General features: G+C 41.4%; 1 protein-coding gene across 1 annotated transcript; it reads left to right on the top strand.

Moving 5' to 3' along the window:
* The first annotated feature begins 388 nt into the window (after positions 1–388).
* Positions 389–20,107, top strand: IL13RA1 (interleukin 13 receptor subunit alpha 1). Its single transcript, XM_075763199.1, has 10 exons — positions 389–769; positions 4,128–4,285; positions 6,384–6,519; positions 8,380–8,500; positions 12,156–12,340; positions 12,707–12,858; positions 14,374–14,506; positions 14,971–15,067; positions 15,648–15,732; positions 17,294–20,107. Exons 1-10 carry the CDS (start codon positions 691–693, stop codon positions 17,411–17,413), a joined length of 1,266 nt encoding a protein of 421 aa, XP_075619314.1. The 5' UTR covers positions 389–690; the 3' UTR covers positions 17,414–20,107.
* Positions 20,108–21,357: the final 1,250 nt, after the last annotated feature.

The following is a 21,357-nucleotide window of genomic DNA, read 5'->3' as shown; positions in this document are numbered from 1 at the left end:
AAGATCCTTCAGAGCTTATGGCCGTGCTGAAGTGCAATGTGAGGGGAGCCGGCAGGGTGTTGCAGCAGGGCGCGGCGGGGCACCGGGCCGGAGCCGCGGGAGCAGCGCGGTGGGCGCTGCGGTCCCTGCAGAAGGTGCGCGGGAAGCGCTCAGGGCCCTTGGGCAGCACCGGAGTGCTGGGGTTGCGGCAGGGCCATGGCGGGGCTTGCGGAGAGCTCCTGGGAGGCACAGAAAGCTGCGGGGGAGAGAAAAGTGGTGTGGTGTGGGTGCCAGAGGCAGCGGTGCCCAGCAGAGGCCGGAAGGAAGGCAGTGGGTGACACATGGGGTGACCCAAGGGGTTACATCGGAGGGAGGGAAGTGGGGGCGGCGTGGGGCAGGGGGACGTGGTGGGAAGCTCCCCTCGCAGCAGGGGAGACGCAGCCCAGCGCCGCGGCAGCGGGCATCCCCGCGGTGTCGGGGCGCGGCGGGGGCCGGGAGCCCAGTCCCGGGGCGGGCAGGGCTGCGGGGCAGCGCGGGGACGGCGCTGCCCAGGTAGCGGGGGCGGACCGCTGCCGCCCGCCCCGGCCGCCGCTCCCCGCTCGGCTCGGGTTACCTGGGCGGGCCGCGGCGCGGCTCTTCCCGTCTGGCCCGGCCCCCGCGACGGGAAGTGGGAGCGAGGGGCCGCGCTCGGACGGCCCGGACGCCGGAGCCATGGATCTTCCCGGAGCTCCGCTGCGGTGCCGGCTTCTCCTCGCCGTCTGCTGGCTGGTCGCCGCGGGGACGGCGGCAGGTAGGAGCGGGAAGGGGCGGCGGGGAGCGGGACCACTGGCCGGCTCCGCTCCCGGGCTCTGCCGGGCGCTCTTCCCGGCGGCGGAGCCAGGGCCGCGGTGCCGCTCGCTGCCGGCCCGAGCCGGGGCTGGGACACCCGCGGGGCAGCCGCTGCGGGGACCTTCCCGTGCGTGGGTCGGGCGGCCGCGGGAGCTGCGCTGCCCGCTCGGCTGCGGGCTTGGTGCATCTGCGTTCGGGTATCCAAGTGAAACGCTTTCATTTTGTAGGAGAAATCGCCCGGAGCGCGTCAGCTGTGCGCGAGAGCAGTGCCCGGAGCGCGCCCTGCCTCTTACCGGGCAGAGGAACGGGGATGCTTAAAAATCTGCTTTTCTCTCTCAGTCATGCAGCGTTTGACAAGATCGGCAGAAATCTTTTAATCTCTATCTTCGGTTCCCGGGACTGTCTCTGCCTTAAAAGCCAAAGCAGAAGCCCACCGCCTTTCTCGCTGTGCGTGTGTCTTGCGGCGGGTTCTTGGAAGTAAGGCGAGGGCAGCCGCTGGCAGCGCTGCGGGAGCTGGGCTTGCTGGCTGCGGGAGCCCGGGGCACGGGCTGCACCCCTCGCTGGGTGCTTCGTCCCTTGCGTTTGCCGTTACTTTTAGTTTCCCCGCTCTGGGAAGCACGAACGTTTAGCTGCGGGAAAGGTGTGTGTGTGTCTGTGAGGGTTTCGAAGAACTGGGGCTCGAAGCTTTATTAACTCTGTCTTTGCTGATGTTATGCAAAAACACAGTTGCAAACATTTGAGCATTGCTATTTGTCAACTGGCTACAATTCGTTTTATAACTATGAAATGAACGTTAAGAAAATACGAGAGGACAAAATACAAATACAGACTCCTTTACAACGCTTTTACGATACTTGATGCAAAGTATTTGTTGATGTTTCCACGTTAGGACTTTTAGAAATAAAATGTTTTCTACGCAGGATTGCCTCAGCTAATCTCTGCTGGTTACTGCCGCGCTTTATTTTCTCGGTAGCATCACTGTGGGTTTGTTTTTTAAAAGTGAAATAATGTCTTGCCTACGTTTTGTAGTTGGTCTTTGAGTTCTGCTAAATTGCTGCAGTGATGAGATTTTAATAACAAAAGTATTAGACTGTACGTATATTTTATATAACAAAACTATGAGACTGGCTAAGCCTATGAATAAAAGCAAATCTTCAGCTGATTGTGACATTAAAGCACGAGCTTCAGAATGGTATAGATTAATCTAAAACCTACTGGATTTAAACTTTTTATGCTAATGTGATTTATTGATTTATTTATAAATTTTGACTATTCCCACTTCTTTGTGCGGTTAAAAATCTGCAAGCTTAAGCAAAATTACTTCTAATCAAACCTATTAAAAGGAAATGTGTAGAACTTCAGAACGGCAATCAGGGATGACACTGTAAATTTTTTGTAATGATTTGTGGCTTTTGTAGGTAATAAAAAGTTTGATCATGAAAAGACAGGATGCTTGGAGCTGTGTAGTCTGGTTGAATTTTTTTTTTTTTTATTACATGATCTAAAGGACTCAGTATTTGCAAACTTAAGGCCCTGATGCTATTCCTAAAACCCATCATAAATTTTTGTGAGTGAAACAGGTAATAGGCAAAGATGTTCTGGCTAGGTTCCGTTTTTACAGAGGAGACTGTATTTTTGTAAGAACAAAAATTTCTCTTCTCTGCTCCCGAGGTCAACTGTAAAACTGAACAAATAAAACAAACAAAAATTCCAAAAGTTTTAAGTGTTCAAAAAAGCTTAAGCACATTCAGGCTAAACCAGTAAATCCTAGTAATTATTCTTATATTCTGTGTGAGCATACGTTTTCCACACGGACACGCAGATGGTAATAATGTCTGATGACTACCATTGCCTGTCCTCTAACTATGCAGAGGTCTGAGAAAGCTCCAGGAGTTTGATGAATTTTCTTCAAGCTTTCTTGGCAGCTCTGGCTCTCGGGAAATGTAAGATAATGGTGTCATGGATGCTTTGAGCAGAATTCTTGCTGTTTTGCCTTTCCATCTGCCCTCTTCCTTGTGCTAGCAGATGGAAATGGGGCTGCGCCATGACCTGGATGGGAAAACTGATCTCGGTGGAATTATTCTGCCCTTTCCCTATGCGCTCCCCCAAATGTTGGGGTGGGTTGAGCCTGGTTTCCTGGGCCAAGCAAGTTTCCTGGGATAAGCAAGACTTGCGGCACTAGTTGGTATCAGTTTGAAATGTTTGTGAAACTACTGCGTAACAAGGTACTTTCTTTCCACAGACAAATAGGTGGTGGTGCCTCAGTGATGATACCTGTAGATACCCTTGAAGAAGCAGTCTCACTTGGGCTCTTATTTAAATCTTCTAATAGTACACAGTAGAGTAGCCCTTTAAAAAAACAAAAATTCACTTTCATTTTCTTAGGGAATTACCAATTGGTAATTTTTTTCTAGAATTGGAGTCTGACACATACTTTAATTTTTCCTGGCAGTTTTCTATTCTCTGCCATATTTCCCTTCTTTGTTTTTTAATATGACCTTCAAGCTGTGTGGCTGGGTATTGAGAAGGTTGTGACTCAGTGCACAAGAGTAAGGAAGGGTCAGTGCACAAATGGATTTATCCCAGCAACTATCTCTGAGTCATGGCTTTTCCTCTGCTTCTATCTTGCTTTTGGGGAGGTGAAAAAATGTACTGCTGAAGTGCGCCAGCAGTAAATTACTATTTGTCCCACACTGGTTTTTGCTCACTGTGCCAGAGCATAGCATTAAACGTTTAATAGGTGAGTAATTGAAAAAGCATTGTGGTTTCTTTGTTGTTTTTTTAACATTCTCGGTTTTGCTTGGATTGGGCTAAATTGTGGTTCTAACATACAGCTGTTGCTTGCAGGACGTAATTGCTTGTCATTTTAAAGCTTTCTCTCTACAATTGCATTGATGGGTAACTTTGGGGTAGAATAAAGTATTAATCACTCCACAAAATGTATATACTATTTTTACTAAAAATTCAGCATGCACGATGCAAACTTGCAGCAGAAAAGACCTGAAAAATGAGACTCATCTTCCCTCCATGAGCAGAAGTTTCATTACCACAGCTACTACATTGTTGCATGCTGCAATTTCTTAAAAATTACTTTTCAATTATTTTCTTTTTGTGTGTGTGTTTCTTACAATTATTTAAATGATTGATGGACTGAGATAACAGGAATAGTAGAAACAATTTAGTGGACAGTAGCTTATCTGATAGCAAATACAAGCTGATGAAATTGAGAAGTCATTTGTGTTTTCTGTTGGAGAGTCAGTATTACTAAGGGTAAAATGCGGACCAACAGGATTGTTACACTGATAACTTCTTTCTTTTAGAAGCAAAAGTTCTTCCACCTCCATCCAACCTGGACTACTCATTTATCCAAATCTGCACCCTGAACTGGACGTGGAACCCCCCAGAGAACGTCAGCAGTAGCTGCGACCTGGAGTATTCCAGTGACATCGTGATTGATGAGGTCCCTCAGCACAAAAGAGTAAGTGCATTGCCTCTTTAAACTCTGCTACGCTCCAGTAAATGTCTTACTGTAATAAAACTGTGTGTAAGCATGTATACATATAGAAATGTAAATATATATACACACAGTTTTAATATAGCCTTAACTTCTTGTCATGGGATCAAAACCTCAAAAATGAGTCATACCAGCATGTGGGATCTGCAGATCAGAACAATCTCTCTGTCGCTCTCTGATAATTGAGCTGCTACTGATAACACAGAAGTACCATAATAATAATGTGAAAAGACTTGTTTCAGTCTGGGGTTATGCAGCTTTCTAGAGAAAATAAAATACATACAGGGAAGTCCACATCCTTAAGGCTTAAATGTGATTTTGCAAAAGCCGATCTCCTTCAATCCGAACTCAATTTAAGAAAGAGGCGTGTGCATTAACCTTGGTGATACTTACCTCTTTTGAAGGTAATGCCAAGTATTAATGTATTCCCGCGTTTGCCCTCTCCCGGCGCCTGCACTTTCAGTTATCCACAAGGGTTGTGTTATGAACACAACATGGAACACATTTGTTCCCTGAACAGAAATTGTGAAAATTGTTCGGTTTGGGCTTTTGTTTTTATTTCTGTGGTAGATGGTTTGCAGCCCAGATGTGATCCTTGATGTGGATTAACAACTGTTAATTGAGAGCAGCACTGCCACTGTACTGAAGGGGCTGTAGGACAAACATTTTTAGAATTTATTGCCGGTAAGATAATATGCCATCAGTCCATAATTCCAAACCATCAGAATTTGAAACCTAGCATACGCATCGACTGTGAGGTCGGCAGCGCTGCTATTTTGGATGCAGTTAACATCGATACAATGCCTCTTCAACCGGTGCTTTGTTGTTGAGCCCTATTACCCTTTTATGGCCTGATGTTCACAATGGCCTCTTCATGGTGGCTGCCGTGCTTTTCTGACAGCTCCAGGATATCCTGGACTTGAAGTAAAGCTGTAGTTTGGGAAACAACTGAGCTGATTTAATGGCTTAACACTGCTAAAAGCGTGATATTTCATTGTTGACACCCCCTTCTCTAATGATTTTAGATGACGGGTCAGTTGAACTTGCTAACTGTGCAGAAACCTGTTTACCTCTTCTGATGAGTTCATTAACAAATTAACAAGTTGAAAGCCTCCTTGATTAATGAGCTGAATGGTCTAACAGATGTTAAGGTCAGCAGCAGTGGAGGAGCTGTAGGACAGCGGTTTCACACGGCAGGATGAACCAGACTGCATATATCATCTTCTGCATCTTTTTGCATTACAGCTGGTAGAACCTGGTCTGTTAATTGCTGTTTGATTTCCTTGCCCTCTCATTAGTGCCAATATTTATTATTTTTTCATATACATGAGTGGTTACACCATTCTTTGGTCATAACAAATACTATTTTTTTTTTGTATCCTGTTTCCAGTTAAGTAAAAGACATCCCCCTAGCCCAATAAAAGTTGCTCAGGAAAGCGTATGAGAAAAGGGTGAGCCTTTTTCTCGCACAAACACATACTCTCTTCTGAAAGTGGAAGCTCATGGATTACTTGGGCCTGATGTGGTGACACTATATTTAATAGCCATTTGTGGATTTGTTTTGGTATTTTTTTTCCTTTGCTCCTTAAATCCATGCAAACTCTTTCCATTGCTTTTCGGTTACGTCTTCAAATGTTCTTTCTTCTGTTCATCACACACTCGTGTGCACACACAGAAAGACAGAGATTAGATCTGTAAACTCCTATTTATATAGCTGTAGTATAAACATGCTTATTTTGCATTATCCATGAAGACTTACTGTAGGACCATTTTCCGCCACGTTATAGTTGTTCCTTGATCCCAGTGTGGCCATTGCTTATGTCTGCAGGTCACTGGAGTAGAAGCAGTTTTTCTTTGGTGAGTTCTGAGTCCGCCTGATGAGGAAAAAGAAAAGCTAAGCGATGCTGAGGCTTCCCATGTTGTCAGCCACTCATTTCATTTGGCTTTGAGTTGCAGTCTTTCTGAGGCACTGTAATGTTTTCTTACTTTAATAGTAATTCCCATATGTCTGATACGGTATGCCAAATGTTCTGGTTCTCTTCCCTCCCCCATCTAAACCCAGGAATGGAGTAAGAGTCGCTTCCGTGTGACAGATACATTCTTAAATGAGGAAATGCGTTTCAAAGTGAGAAGTGAGTGCAAGTATGATAACACCAGTGAGCCCAGCCGATGGGTGGAGACTTCTCTTCTGCCAAAAGGTAACACATACAGTGGCCAGAGCTGAGACTGACCTGCCTCGCTTGGTCTGAGGAGACACGGCCGTGTTTTCTGGCCTATTCTAACAAAATATCGTAGAAATATATCTTAGAGAAGTAGGGAGATACCAGACACGAGAGCTAGTTCAATTGATTCAATTGATTGCTTAAACAGAACGATTATACTACATTTAAACACAGCTGGAGTCTTCTGCTGCTTAAAACCTTATGGGCAAGTTGTAAAATTTAAATGCTCTTCCAAGGCAATGATGTGATTCCTGTTATTCCTTTGGTCCTGCAATGCTGTGGTTGTGGGGTAACAGATAACTTAGTTTGTATTAAGCTTGCTGACTTCATGACTAACATGGAAGTTAGGGTTTTTTGTATGATTTTTCTGTACAAGCATAAGACCCTAACATAACCCTACATTTGTAAATGTTAGAGGGATGAATCTAGCAAATTTAACAACTTGTTGAATAAATAAGTGTCTTAAATCATTGTAGTAGGGTTCTCTCTTTTTCAAAGGAGATGACTGGGGTCTACAAAGCTGTGCATAGCAAATGAATAGAGAAGTAATATTTTTTTGTTTCTTGACATCCAGAAATAAGGGGTCCATAGCAAAATTGTTAGGAAGCAGACTTCAAGGAATAATGTATTCTGGTGGATGCTGGAAGTTAGGAGGTACAGGAAGGAAATAGAGCCTCTTTCCCTTAGTAGTAAATGTCTGTTTAACCCAGGAGCGTGACTCAATGTGGTTGAAAATCGCACATGGACGGGAGAATCTGAGACCTTGTCAGGCTTGTCTGCATGTCTATCAAAAGGGTAATCTGGAAAATCAGGGAAGCAGATCATTAGGACAGCATGTATTAAACAGGCTGGGGCTTTTAAAAATCTGCTTGCAGATAAAATATTTTTAAATACCTCTTGGACTAGGAAAACAAGTTTCATTTTCCTGTACTCTTAGTTGCTACTTCAGGGAGAATGCAAGTAGGAGGCAGTTTGGGGTTTGCTATCAATAAAAGTCTGGACTTGATAAAATTAAGATTTTTTTTTTTTGGTTCTTGGAGACATTGCAACTTGTTAAAAGGAAAAAATACCTAATATGCTGTAATATGATAATACAGTATAAAGAACTTGTACCGTACAAAAATGCAAGATTCAATATGAAAGACTTCATTCCATAATTGCTCTGCCTGGGAGATACATTGACATCTCTATTCAAAAGTGCTATGTACTCATTTGTATTTATGTTCTGTAATTTGGGTTTTCAGTATGTTGAAGAAGTTGAATATCTAGAGGTATATGGGTCTCAATTAAAAATTCAACTTAACCCTGTGTTGCTTTTGTCCACATTTAAGATCTATAGGTATTTCCATATTCAGAATACTGAGAAACTAATATATCTGGAGAAGATACTATAATTAAATGCTGCCTAATTTTACCATTGATGACTGTAATAACTGTAATAAAGCTAAGTGCTATCCCTATAGTTGCCAGTTACTTTAACTCCTTTTTAAAGTATCTGTAGTTTAATAGAACAAAATATTTTCCTGACTCAATGCCTTGTCCTTAGCATAAGGTAATTCTGAGTAGTAATTCAGACATGGTGGAAACTGAGATTCCTTGTTATGATTAGTTTCCATTTAGAAATTGTCCTGCTGAGATTTCAGCTACTGCAAGTAATAAACAGCTGGAATTCATCTCTGGCTGTGCTGAGACAGGCAGTGCAGGCTGAGAGGTAATTCGTTGTTGTTTTCCAGACAGTTTCAGTTATGTAAAAAGGGATATTTTACTTCTGGAAACTGGAAAGAAGATTTTAACAGCAAAATAAATCTTAAGAGACCTTTCCAACTTGCCTTGCAGGTATTCCAGGTACTGCTGCTGTTGGCTTGAGCTGTGTTTGGTACAATTTGGAGTACATGGTTTGTACGTGGCATCCTGGGGAGAATGCAAGCAGCGATACCAATTATACGTTGTTCTACTGGTTCGTATGAACTTTTTATTCCCAACTTTAAAGTGCCTTAGCGCTAATCTTTAGTTTTACTTTACACATTTTATTTGTCTGCTTCCCATTGCTTTGAAAGGTCCCAGGGCATTGTGTACAAGTTAGTGTTGGGTCCTGTCCAACAGAAAACTTCGCTGCTGAAGGGTCAAGAGGTTGCTGTTGCTGAGTCTTTTGTGAAGTTAATATAACTATTATGTGAAGCGCTGGCTGCTTCTGTAGCCCATTTTAAAATAACTGCTATTGCTTTCTAATTTTTCTAATTGTGGATTCAAACAGGGAAGAATTAAGAACTGAGCTAGACCAACATATTAATTGCTTTCTTTGCAGCCCAACAAACATGGGCCGTTTAAGTTAGAATCACTCACTAATGTATGTGTCAGCTCTTAAATCATTGCAAAATGGTATGAAAGCATTAATAACACTTAGCAGTAGTTTTGTTTGTGTCTTCAATGTCATAAATAACTGTTTCACCTTGAAAGCTATGGAGAACATCTTTTTATCATCATCCCCGCTTGCCAGCTGAATGCCATAAATAGACTCTTGTTCCAAAGGAACAGAGTTGTGGTGTGAGCAAAAACTTGGCATCAAGATCTGTGCACGCTAATCTGTGCATACTTCTTGTTGATGGGGCTTGTGAAATGCCAGATTACATTAGCTTCTGTAGAAATATTGAAGTTTTCTTTCTGAAAGCCCCTTGTTGTAGTTTTAAATCAGCTTTCTGTCTTACCTGAACTAACTAAACTTTTTCCTCTTCCTCTCCAGTGGCAGTCTCGCAGGCTAGCTGTTGAATTTAATGCATTTGGACAGCAAACCGCAGAAAACTTGCTGCTTTAGTTAAACGCAGGGAGGACTGTTCTCTCTCTAAACCGCTAGTCAAATATTTTTTTTTCTTTATTATAAGAACAGTACCAACAAGGTGTTGAAGATCTGAATTTCTGGCTATATGGATACTTACTGGAATAGTGCTTTAGATTAAAGCTATATATGTTCAATTTACCCCCTAATTTTAATAAAAGATGTAGCTGCGGTGACAGCAAAGTGTTTTAATTTTAATTTAACCCCTGTTAAATGTCTTTAAAATGTCCACAAAATGTCCACTGAGTTCATTTAGTCCATGACTTTGGGCTCCATCTGTTATGGTGGTCCCTCAGGACAGGAGAGGTGGTGTGTTGTGTGGAGTTACTGGGCACCAAAGCCAGCTCAGGTTGGGTCACTGCTGTACTTGCACTGCTTCTTGTAAGGCTTGTCCTCCCTTGGTTCAGGTCGTTCCTAGTTTCCATAACAGGCAACTCAAATCGCAGGTTACAACAATTTAAAGGTATTCCCATTACAATTTCCACCCCTGGTCACTTTGGACCAGATCATCAGGTTTGACATTGCAATGAACTCCTTCTCTCGCCTCTGCTCCAGCTTGGACTTATCCACGGACTGCAGTCCCTTAGGGGTGTACCTGCTCCACATGGAGCCTTATGTATGAGCCACAGTTTCTCCAGGGGTACACTTGCTGTGGCATAGTCTTATCAACAGCCACAGTTGCTTTAAGGTGCACCTGTTCCAGCATGGCCTTCTCCGTGGGCCACAATGCCTTCAGAGATATCCCTGCTCCAGCGTGGCCTTGCCCACAGCAACAATTTCTTCAGAAGTAAACCTGCTCTGTTGTGGGCTTATCCATGGCCACATGTTTGAGGTGCTCCAGCATGACCCCATGCACAGCCACTGATGCTTCAAGGTGTACCTGCTGCAGCATGGACTTATCCACAGCCACAGATGCTTTGAGGTGTACCTTCTCCAGTGTGGACTCATCCTTGGGCCACAATCCCTTCAGAGGTATGCTTGCTTGCAGCACAGACATGATCACGGCCACAGGCACTTCAAGATGCTCCTGCTCTGCTGTGGACTTATTCACGGCCACAGATGCTTCGGGGTATCCAGCTCCCATGTGCGCTCATGGTCCCTTTGATTCAAGCTCACGTTGGAGTTCCAGCCGGTCCAGTGCAGCAGCACAGAAACAGCAGTGCAGAAACAGCAGGGATGCCCTGGCCATCTGCCAGCCCAGGCACATCGCCATTGCTGTTATCAAAATGTTCCCAGGCACAGCACAGTAAGATGATAAGCCGCGCAGCACTACAGCAACAGCAAAAGCAAGAAGAGCCACTAACGAGCGCTAGACACTAATACACAGTAAGAGAAGCAAACCCCATGGCAAGTGCTGGAGCCTGCCAATTAATAGCTACACAACATTAACAGCTATAAATTCGATCTAGCACATTCTAATCAAAACTGTCATTATCTCGAACTCTTTGAGCCCCACGCTGGGCACCAAAAAGGACTGTCGTGGTTTAGCCCCAGCCAGCAACTAAGCACCAGGCAGCCACTCGCTCACTCCCCTCACAGCAGGATGGGGGAGAGAACTGGAAGAGTGAAAGTGAGAAAACTCATGGGTTGAGACAAAGACAGTTTAATAGGTAAAGCAAAAGCCACGCATGCAAGCATAGCAAAACAAGGAATTCATTCACGGCTTCCAATCAGCAGGCAGGAGTTCAGCCATCCCCAGGAAAGCAGGGCTCTATCACACACAACGGTGACTTGGGCAGACAAACGCCATCACTTTGAACATGCCCCGCTTCCTTCTTCGTCCCCCAGCTTTATGTGCTGAGCATGACGCCATATGGTATGGAATATCCCTTTGGTCAGTTGGGGTCAGCTCTTGGCTGTGTCCCCTCCCAGGTCCTTGTGCACCCCCAGGCTGGTGGGGTGGGGTGAGGAGCAGAAAAGGCCTTGGCTCTGTGTAAACACTGCTTAGTGGTAACAAAAACATTTCTATGTTATCATCACCATTTTCAGCACAAATCTAAAACATAGAAGCTACCGTGAAGAAAACTAACTCTATCCCAGCCAAACCCAGCACATTCTGCACAACAGGACAGATGGTTTTGGCTTTCCCAGCCCCTATATTTTGAGATGTGAAGTTGGGGGTTGTCACTCCCATTGTGCTCCTAAATGAAGCTCTGATTTACTCTATATCATTTTTAAATAAATAAATAAATAACCACTTTTCTCAAGAGGAAAAGCTACAGGCATATTTTCATTGGGACTTGGAGAACAAAGAGAAACACAGAAGAAGGTTGTCATAGCTTCTCTGTTATTGGAAGTGAATACTAACATTTTGAAAGTAAATGCAGGCAGTAGGTGAAACGACCATCTCAAACAAGAGCTGCAATACCTGAGGCATAGCTAAAGAAGATTGATCAGCTCACGCTATCACAGAAGTGAAATTCTGTTGACAGGAAGTGATCCGAATTAGTTTGCTTCCTAAATATTTTTTTTCCTTGAAATTGTTTTCCCATGTGGAAAATGTGGACCAAAGCTGACAGCAGCTGTTATCTTTGATACTTCGATATAAAGCAAACCTGCCTCTCTTTCCGCTGCTTGACACTCTTTACAAAAATAATATTCTTTCTAGAGCTTGAGATAAATTAGAAGTTTCTTACTTTGCTTAGCTTTACTTTTATATGTTATAGCACATCTTTAATATAAGATCAGTCTTTAGAATTTGTAACACAGGTTTAAAAACAAGCTTTCCCCTTGCTGTCCTATTCTTTTGAAGTTTAAAAAAATATTTTTATTCCTATAGGTTTGATGGTTTGAAAAACCATAAGAAGTGCAGCAACTATTCTATGCACCAGGGAATCTTTGGATGCACTTTCAATCTTAGCTTCCCAAAAGGCACCAATACTTACCCAGCTATAAGTATTTTAATTAGAGATGATTCTGAAGAAATTAGGCCTGTATGTGCAAGTAAAAATCCTACCACCCTTGGTAAGTTTAACACCACATTATAAAAAATAATTAAAAAAAGAAGTTTGCTAGTATATTGTTGTGTTTGAGAAGCTTGCACCTCATAAGCTGTGGATGAGACAGCATGATTCTCTCCCTTCTTCTATTGATCTTTGATTTGGGAATTGTATAAACAGGGTTTGGTTTTTGGGGGGTGGGTGTTTGGGGTGGGTGTGTCATTTTGCACTCATGCTTATTCTTTGGTTGTTTTTATTCTTTCTTGACTTTTTGTGCTTTTTCTTCTTTCTGTTCCTGGTATAAGTGTAATATTATGCAATACAGGACTTGAACAATTTTTGTAAGCAGTGAAATTTACTTTTCAACTAATTCATCCATTTTGTATTTCAGTAAAACCTGCTACACCAAGACGAGTTACACTGGCAAAGATTAATGATGAAATACATGTAGAATGGAGTGAATCGGACACCTTTCCAGAAAATTGTTTATTTTATGAAGTTAAATATCACAACGGTGATTTGGACACCGCTCAGATAATTAAAGTAATTCTTCATTACTTACAGTTAACTGATTTTTTTTTCTATGTATCTTTTATAATTTGTGTTGATATTTACAGTAACTCAAATTATTTGCTGTTTAAAAATGAAAAATTATATATGCTGCATGTGAATGGGTCTGGTGCACTAGCTGGAAGTGCTGTGTGGACGTAAGATTTTTCTCCCATACAGTAGGTTTTTGGTAGTAGTATCTATACAGCTCAATTCATACGAGTCTTCAGAATCCTTGCCATCATTTGTCAGGGCAAAGCGGTAATGTGTAAGAACAGTCCAATAAAGAAGTGTATACTAAACTAAGTAACACTTATCAGGAAATACACTGTGGTGCATGTACCTGTTTGCTTCTCAGTGGTACAGGACTTTGGTCTGTTGGTGTTGGGTTTTCCTGTCGTTGGTCTGCGCTCGGTCAGATGACTGCTTTGTTCTTGAATGATGTGACTTGATTACCATAAAGAAAAAGTAATTGCTGGTGCACACAAGAACACAGAATGTTATACAGAAAAACAAGGGGAAAAAAAAACCTGAGGATGGGAGGGAAGAAAAAGGTGTGCAGTCTTAGATACACTGATTTTAATGTACGTATAAAAAGCATTGAGTTCAGTGTCTGGGTGTACTCATGCCTCTATTGGCATAGCCAAACTGATTGTACTGTTTGATCAGAATGGTAAGCAGTGTGATAAATTTAAAAGTAAGGTGGCAGTCTTCTCCTGTGGAGCATATATGATAGGACAAGGGATAATAGGTTTAAGCTAAAAGAGGGTAGATTTTACAAAGAAATTCTTCCCTCTGAGGGTGGTGAGGCACTGGCACAGGTTGCCCAGAGAAGCTGTGGATGCCCCATCCAAGTGTTCAAGGCCAGGCTGGATGGGGCTTTGGGCAACGTGGTCTAGTGGAGGGTGTCCCTGCCCGCAGCAGGGGGTTGGAACTAGATGGTCTTTGAGGTCCCTTCCAACCCAAACCATTCTATGATTCTATATTTAGTTGTTTGTCCTACCTTAAATTTAGCAAACTCAAATAATACCAACTTCCTCCTCAGGCAACTGGCATTTTGGATCAAAAATAAGTGAAGTTTGATCCCATCTAGTATGTGTGCCTCTCAGAAGCATGACAGAAGACTATGGTATGCTCAAAGTTAGAGCAACATTGCTGCCCTGACAGAGAGGGGAAGACAGTGCAAATTGCAGATGTTTCTTAAAAAAAAAAAAAAAAAAAAAAAGGCACTGTTCCAGACACTGAGTCTTAGTTTAATCATTGATGCCAAATGGTGCATGATAGATGTAGCAGTGAATAAGATTAAATCTTAGCTTTGGAATCTCTATTTTGGCAGTCTGTGCTGGATAAATGCTACTATGTCCTTTTTTATGAAGTTCAGTATTCACAAAAATGTCTTCCATCAGAACATCCAGAATACATTAACTGCATAATGAAAACAGGCTTTGTAAATTACTGAAAATACATTGGTAATTGAGCAAAGCATATTACCTTTTCTTTTTGCCTTAGGTTGAAAAGAATTATACTTCAATTCCTAGCATTGATCCTAATAGCAAGTACATCTTCAAAGTAAGAGCAAAACCAAAGCCCGAGTGTTACAGCAGCAAGCTCTATAGTGACTGGAGTGAAGAAAAGAGCATTGGTGAGAGCAGCTGTTCCTGCAAATTGTTGCAATTTATTCTTCATCTGTAAGGCATCCGGTACCTTTTGTCTGCTAAATAAATGGGAGTTGAAGATCATCTTCCTATGTATCTATTTAATTTTAGGTGAAAAGAAGGCAAGAGAGTTCTAGCCCTTCAGCAGTGCCATGGCTTACTGCTGTACTGCTATATATGTTGATGGGGTTGCCATCGTGTAGCTGTGCAACGACCCCTTTCCAGTGCTGCCAGCTTTTCTGACCTGAGTCTCGCTGGTTTGCATTTTCTTGCCAAATGTATCTACGTTATAATCTCATGCTTTGAAAAATGAGTCCTTGCCTACAAAACTGCTAGTGTATTTGCAAAACATTCAGTCTATCAAGAAATTAGAGAATTAATTAATTTGTTGTCATTATTCCTAAAAAGCCTCTCAAGACATCCCTAAGTTTCTACAATTTTTGTTTTCCAGGTGAGAAGATAGACTCTACATTCTATTTTGTTTTAATAATCACCATTCCATTAATAGTAGCAGTATCGACGATAATTCTACTAGTTTATCTAAAAAGGTAAATAACGGTCTCCTTTTATTTACAATCCACTACAATTAATCTCTCTGTCAGGTAACTGTCCATGATGTGGCATGTTTCAATAGCATCTGTTTTCTCTGTAACATGTATTGCATAACAAAAATGCCAGCACCATTGTGCCTCAGTCATTATAATTAGGTTTATAGACTATATACATGCTTTGGTTGCACTTGGGTAACATTGCTTGTATCTGCTTGCAGTTAGATTCTTGTTGCACAGCTATTGCATTGGGTCTCTTTAAGCAATGAAGACTAAATTAAAAATTAAGCTTATATATAAAGTATATTTTACCACATTTTTTAAAAAAGTCTACATTTGCTGCTGTCCTTGTCAACAGTGAAAGTTATTTAGAATCTGTCTGTGTGAATATTCCCATTTCCTTTTGGTTTGGGGAGTAAAAATAAGGATTGGGTACAGTTACACAGAAAATGAAAGCTGGCCAGTGATGCCAAAGCTGACTCCAAAAATTTTCTTGGCTTCACCCAAGTATAAACGGTGATTTTAAAATTAATATGTCTTTCATCTAAATCTTTTTTTTTTTTTTTTTAATTTTCTGAAGGCTGAAAATACTAATTCTGCCACCAATTCCGGACCCTAGAGAAATTCTTAAGCGCATGTTTGGAGAGCAGAATGAGGATTCCCAGGTTAGTAAGAAGCTGTTGAGCCAACTAATCTATTGAACTGGAATCTGTAGACTTCCAATTTTCTTTTTTGCTAATGTGTATGTCTATCTTAAAACCAACTGTATATAAGTAATAATATCATATGAAAATTAAGTATTTACAATAGTAAGAATTGTTCAGAAACAATTACCCAAAGACGAGAGGGATTTTTTTTCCCTCAAATTGCATATACAATTGTAGATACATTAGCAGAATTGCATTATTCTGTTATTTCACAGACTGCTAGTCCGTTAGATGTGTTTTGGGTTGGTTTAGGAGATGCGTTTTTTGGGTGGGGGTTTTCTGGTTGTTGGGGGGTTTTGTTTGGTTGTGTTTGTTTGTTTTGGTGTTTGGGCGGGGGGGGTTGCAACTCGATTAAACTACTTCTCCCGAACATTCAGGTCTTTCTTTGCTAGTTGCTTATATTTATGATGCTGAATAAAGCTATTCATATTTGACTACCAGAAACTTGTATTTTTAGCACTTTCACATTCACAGTCAGTTAGCTATGAAGTAAATCAGGAAATTTAGCTTCTCGCTGGCAATACAACAAAACTAACTATAGCTGCTTCAAGCTTTGGTTGATGAAAAACTTGCTATAGGCCCTTATTTCAGGAAAAATAAACATAATACTGATTATGGAAACTCTTCTTTCTAAACAAATCTAACTCAGTAGCTTGTTATAAAACTCCTAAGGGAAGTACACTGATAAGCCCTAATTCAAACCTGGACATGAGGCAATATATGTTGTTCTCTGAACACAGTCCTTGTATGGAAGGGACCTTCTGACTCACTGTGGCATCTCAAAATTTATGCCACCTGTGAAATGTTGGTAGAGGAAAATGACTATCGGGGTGTCTGGTGCTGCATGTGCATTGGACGTCTCAGTTGAACAGGAGTTGCAGGAATTGCTGACTTTTTGAGAAATCCTTCCAAATTGCAAATGGAGTCAGAGTCTAAAATCCAGTATTCCCTTTTTCCACAGGGGTATTCTGAGTTCACCTAATAATAAACCAGAACTATGTGGAAAGCATGGATCTGGCCTCTTAGTTTACTACCTTTTGGATAAATATTTCAGCATGTATTGGTCATTATGGGGCTAAGATGGGACTCTTGGCCATGAGGATCATAAGTATGGGAGCTGTTACACTTTGTGCTTTGACAAGTGCTTTGTTACTGCCCCCAGTAATGCTATGTTCTTGCCTCTGAGTACTATATCTGTGTGCTCAAGGTCTCAGTGGAAATTCTACTAAGTGTGTATATCCTCAATTCTCCATCCTCCTGCCTGAGCTTCACCCATTAGCTGTAGCTGGAAGCACTCTTAAGATGTGCCAACCTTCAGTTCTTCATCTCCAGAGAGGACAGCTCTTCTGTCAACCAAGCCTAAGCCATGTCCCTAGTAAGCACAATTTGTTGCCCAACTGACTTGGCTTTTTCACCATAATACAGGCAATATGTTGTGAAATGGGTCTGTCTTACTGGGCTGAAATAGCAATGCTCACCATGAAGAAGCGCTGTTAAAGATGTTGTTCTTCTCTTTCAGAACTGTGCAAAGGATGATTCTGTGAATGCTTACGACAGGTTAATTAAGGAAGAAGAAATTCATTCTTTAATTTTTACAGAAACTCCAGAGTGTGCTAATTCTGAAAAAGAAAACCGATGAACTGCTTTACCAGTGAAAGATGAGGAAACTTTCATTCCTGCTCCCGTACCTCAGGTGACAATGTAGATGTGAAGAGGCCTGTAAGACATTCACCAGCTTTCACCTTACTGAGTCCTCTCTGAGCCTTAGTTCTCTGATGCTCAGAAGATACATCACTAACAGTGGCCATTCCTCCATCTCTGGTAGAAATACTCCTCTTGAATCATTCGAGATGAGCGTGTATATAACTTTGATCTGAGTGCATTGCAGCATCTCTCGTCCTGGCTCCAGCCAGCTCTGCCCTATTTACTTGCCATTTGCACTTGTGTTTGTGCCTCACATTAGACTGTAAATGAGTTTTTTGGAGCAAGCACTGTGACTTCTCTGAAGTATTTGGCTCAGTTTTGCAGCAGGTGAGATGAGGCTTGTTTACAGTAGATGGTTCATTAGTGCTACTATGTGGAACTGCTGCCAGGTGGGATGCCGGAGCATGCACCGTTTGTGGATGGCCTGTTTCGTGTGCTCCAGGGCGGGACGCTTTCCAGAGGGCATTTATGGACTGACTACCTTACACTTCTGGTCAATGTGTGTCAGCTGTGGCCTGGTCAAACCAAAAACAAAAGGGTTGTTTTTTCTTTAAAAATGTGTATGAAAAGCTTCTCCGCTTTGCAGCTGATATTCAGACCTTTCATAGAAAAAACTTAATTTTTTATCCTTTCAAGTGCCTGTCCTCATATGCCTTGCCTTCATGGACTTCTTGGGTTAATTACACTTTGTTTAAAATGATAAATGGAATTTTTTACTTGTGTTGTGCAGTGGCAGATAACTGTATTGAGTGTCACCAGACTGTGATTCTACTTTGGCCATATTGGCCTGAAACCACCTGATTTTTGGAAGCTAAGTCATCCTGAGTCTGTCCAGCAAAATTACCAGCGTGGATACATGAGCCTAAGGAGTTGTGGTCAAATTGATTAGCAAGTGCTAAACCACTGAAACGAAATTAGTTCAAAGACTTCAAAACCCATACTGCTGAGCTGGTGGATTTGGGGGAAGAGGGGATGACAACCTTGGCCTGCTTTCTAAGGGATAAGCTTTATTCTTTCTATAGTGATGAGGCTGTGATTTGAGCTTCCCCTCTAGGAGCTTAGCAATTTAAAACAAGGTGCTGATTTGACTTTTAAAAAAAAATTTGTTCTATATTTTACTGCAGTAGCTTGATGACTTTGAGGGGGGTTTGGTTTGTGGTTAGTTTTTTTTTAATCATTAATTGATTTGTTAATTTTTGGATGGTTTTGGATTGAGTTTGCTTTACCCAGCAAAGCTCAACAGATGTTTTCTGGCACAACTGTGACATTTCCCTGCTCTGAATTCTGAGCATTAGTTTCTACCCTGTGCTGCAAAGGTGTTAACAGCAATATCTTGGTTGTGCTGCAGGCAGAAAGTAATGTTATGAGGAGAAAGGGATCCATGCAAGCTGTTTATGGTTAGTGTTCAGGAATTTCTTGCTCCTCCCAACTAAGTGCAGACATGTTAGTCATTGATACAGTCAGTCTTAGCAGACTGGGAAGAGATCTCAGAAGTTTCCTAGGAACAAACTGTATAGCCACTAGCCTTTTAAAGTTCAGCCCTGTCCTCCAACTCCATTCAAACAAAAATCTGAAATGAAATGCTACATATTGAGAACGTACTGTTCTGTGAGAAATGGAACTAATGGAGCTTGCTTTTTAGCTACAAATTTACATCCTTTACCCTCTTATGTATTCCCTCCCTGTCAATAAAGCAAATTGTTTCCCCAGTCCCCACTGAGCCTCTCAAATACACAGTTTTCTCCAGATCTCTTATCTACCTCTCCTTACTGGTGGTAGAAAGGGGAGGAGAAATGTAGCTGAGCTAGTAGACCCCATATTAGCTTAGATCTTTTACTTACAATCAGGCTGAAAAAAAAAGACATTATGAAATTGGTTGAGACAAAACGAGAATAAAGCCTCAGGGATTTCAGTAAGATAAAACGAAACTCAGGTTATACAAAGTCAGCTAGCAGCACTATCTGATATTCCAGAGGTATATCAGAAAGAAAATGGAAAGGGTAATTAAATTCCTGTGCCAACTTCATTCCCTCTCCCCCACAACATTTATATCATTGTAACAATATAAGTGTTTCTCAAATCTACCTCATCTAGAATGTTGCTCATCATAGACCACTAGACAAACAGAAATGTATGATTTCAAGATAAGTAAGTGTAACAGTGTAATATAAAGTTATGTGGCTTTCAGTATAGCAATCTAGGAGGATGATCCTTGGTACTTTACCCTAAATTATTTTGACTTTTGTTTTGGTGTTTATGGTAAAACAAAAAAAACCCCAAATTCATAAAGCCAAAGGAGTGGGAAAAACAGACGGAAGGTGTTAGGCCAAAAGAAGACTTAAATGCAGAGGATGGTTTCGATCACTATATAGAAATGTTTTGGGTAATTCTTTGTTTCCTGAATAATAGTAATTGACACACTTCCTAATGGATGAGTTTCTTGAGCCTGTGTTTTGGCATGTAAAGTATGTGTCTATTTTCATCTTTAACTTTCTTGTTTATGGTTAGGGGTTTTTTAGCTTGACATTTTCCCAGTTTTGCTATCATTTGTTTGTTCTTCATTGCAGTTACTTGATCTGTAAGTTTGTTTAAAGAATGAATAAATATGTTTGAATGTTTTTCAACATAATTGCATGGCGTCTCATTCTTGGGTTGAGAAGATAAACTGAGACAGAAGAGATGGCAATGGTTTAATGAGACACCACGTTTGAGGTGTGCAGAACCCAGAGAAGAAAAATTGAGTGTTGCTTTGCCCTTTTCCCTTTGAAAAGTGAAGTCAACCCACGCAATCATTGGGCAATGGTACAACTGTAACTTTTTTGGCTGGGGTAATGAAACTGAGATGAGGCTGTGCACAAGACTTGTGCTCTCACCCCAAGGGTACTCAGTCCCTTGCTATTTTCTTACATTGACATGTTTTTTTTCACAACGCTGTAGAGAGTTAATAACTTCTCAGACTGGAATTTGACTGAGGTTGCTGTAGCCTTACCAAATGTAGCTCCAATATTTCATGTCTCTGTTAGCTGCTGAAGCCACTGAAAATGCCAGGTTGCTAAACTGATGAAAGCCATTACCTAGTTGCTTAGGCCCAAATGTGTTCAAGTGCCAAATAAAGACATTAGCAATGGCTTCTTTGAAAGATTCAGAAGAAGCATATTTTTTCCCTTCAGTTCAGTGAGTGGATGATTCAAAATTAAGGAATAAATTGTGAAGTTAAAAAGCAAGCCTATTTGGATTTTTCCTCTCCAATTCTACAGGTTTTGTGTTTAATTATTTTAATTAATCCCCAAAAGTGACCTTTTCCTTTACAGAATCATAGAATCATTGCGGTTGGAAAAGACCTTTAAGATCAAGTCCAACCATTAACCATTAATTTTAATATGTTAAATAATTTATGTTTTCTGTATTTGGCATGTTAGAAAAGCAAACCACTTTATTTCTTTTTTTGTGAGTTTAATTTATATTTCAATTAAGGAATGCCATGATATGGTTGGATAGCTTTAAATGAATCAATAGATGAATACACTGAATTGTAAGCCATGCTGTTTTCAATGCTCACTAGGTAGAACTATTCACAGATTGGGTATTTCCATTCACTGGAAAATATTCAATAAACTTCATTCTGAACTGGAACTTCAAACATTCAGAATTTCCCCTAGAAGGGAAATGTTGAATTATTTTTCATTTTAAAAAAAGACAAGACTTTCAGTTCTGGAGGGTTTTCCCCTCACCCAAGAAAGAGTGGAGGTAGGTGAGTGGAAGGCCAGGTATGGTCAGGCACTGTAGAAACCTCCCTCCTTTCTTCTCACCCCAGCACCGTGGTCGGGCAGCTACTGAGCTCTTCAGGTCCAGGAATGGGCACGGTGGGGCTGGGAGGAG

Source organism: Balearica regulorum, chromosome 11 (assembly GCF_011004875.1).
Source record: "Balearica regulorum gibbericeps isolate bBalReg1 chromosome 11, bBalReg1.pri, whole genome shotgun sequence".
Lineage (NCBI taxonomy): Eukaryota > Metazoa > Chordata > Aves > Gruiformes > Gruidae > Balearica > Balearica regulorum.
The sequence above is the reverse complement of the archived record's forward strand: the minus strand, read 5'-3'. Positions and strand labels throughout refer to the sequence as shown.

Bases quoted from the DNA above. Each gene is read 5' to 3' on its own strand.
- IL13RA1 (XM_075763199.1), top strand. From the start codon at position 691: ATGGATCTTCCCGGAGCTCCGCTGCGGTGCCGGCTTCTCCTCGCCGTC. The intron at 12,859-14,373 runs GTAATTCTTCAT...TTTTTGCCTTAG, and splicing joins ACACCGCTCAGATAATTAAA to GTTGAAAAGAATTATACTTC. The intron at 15,068-15,647 runs GTAAATAACGGT...AATTTTCTGAAG, and splicing joins CTACTAGTTTATCTAAAAAG to GCTGAAAATACTAATTCTGC.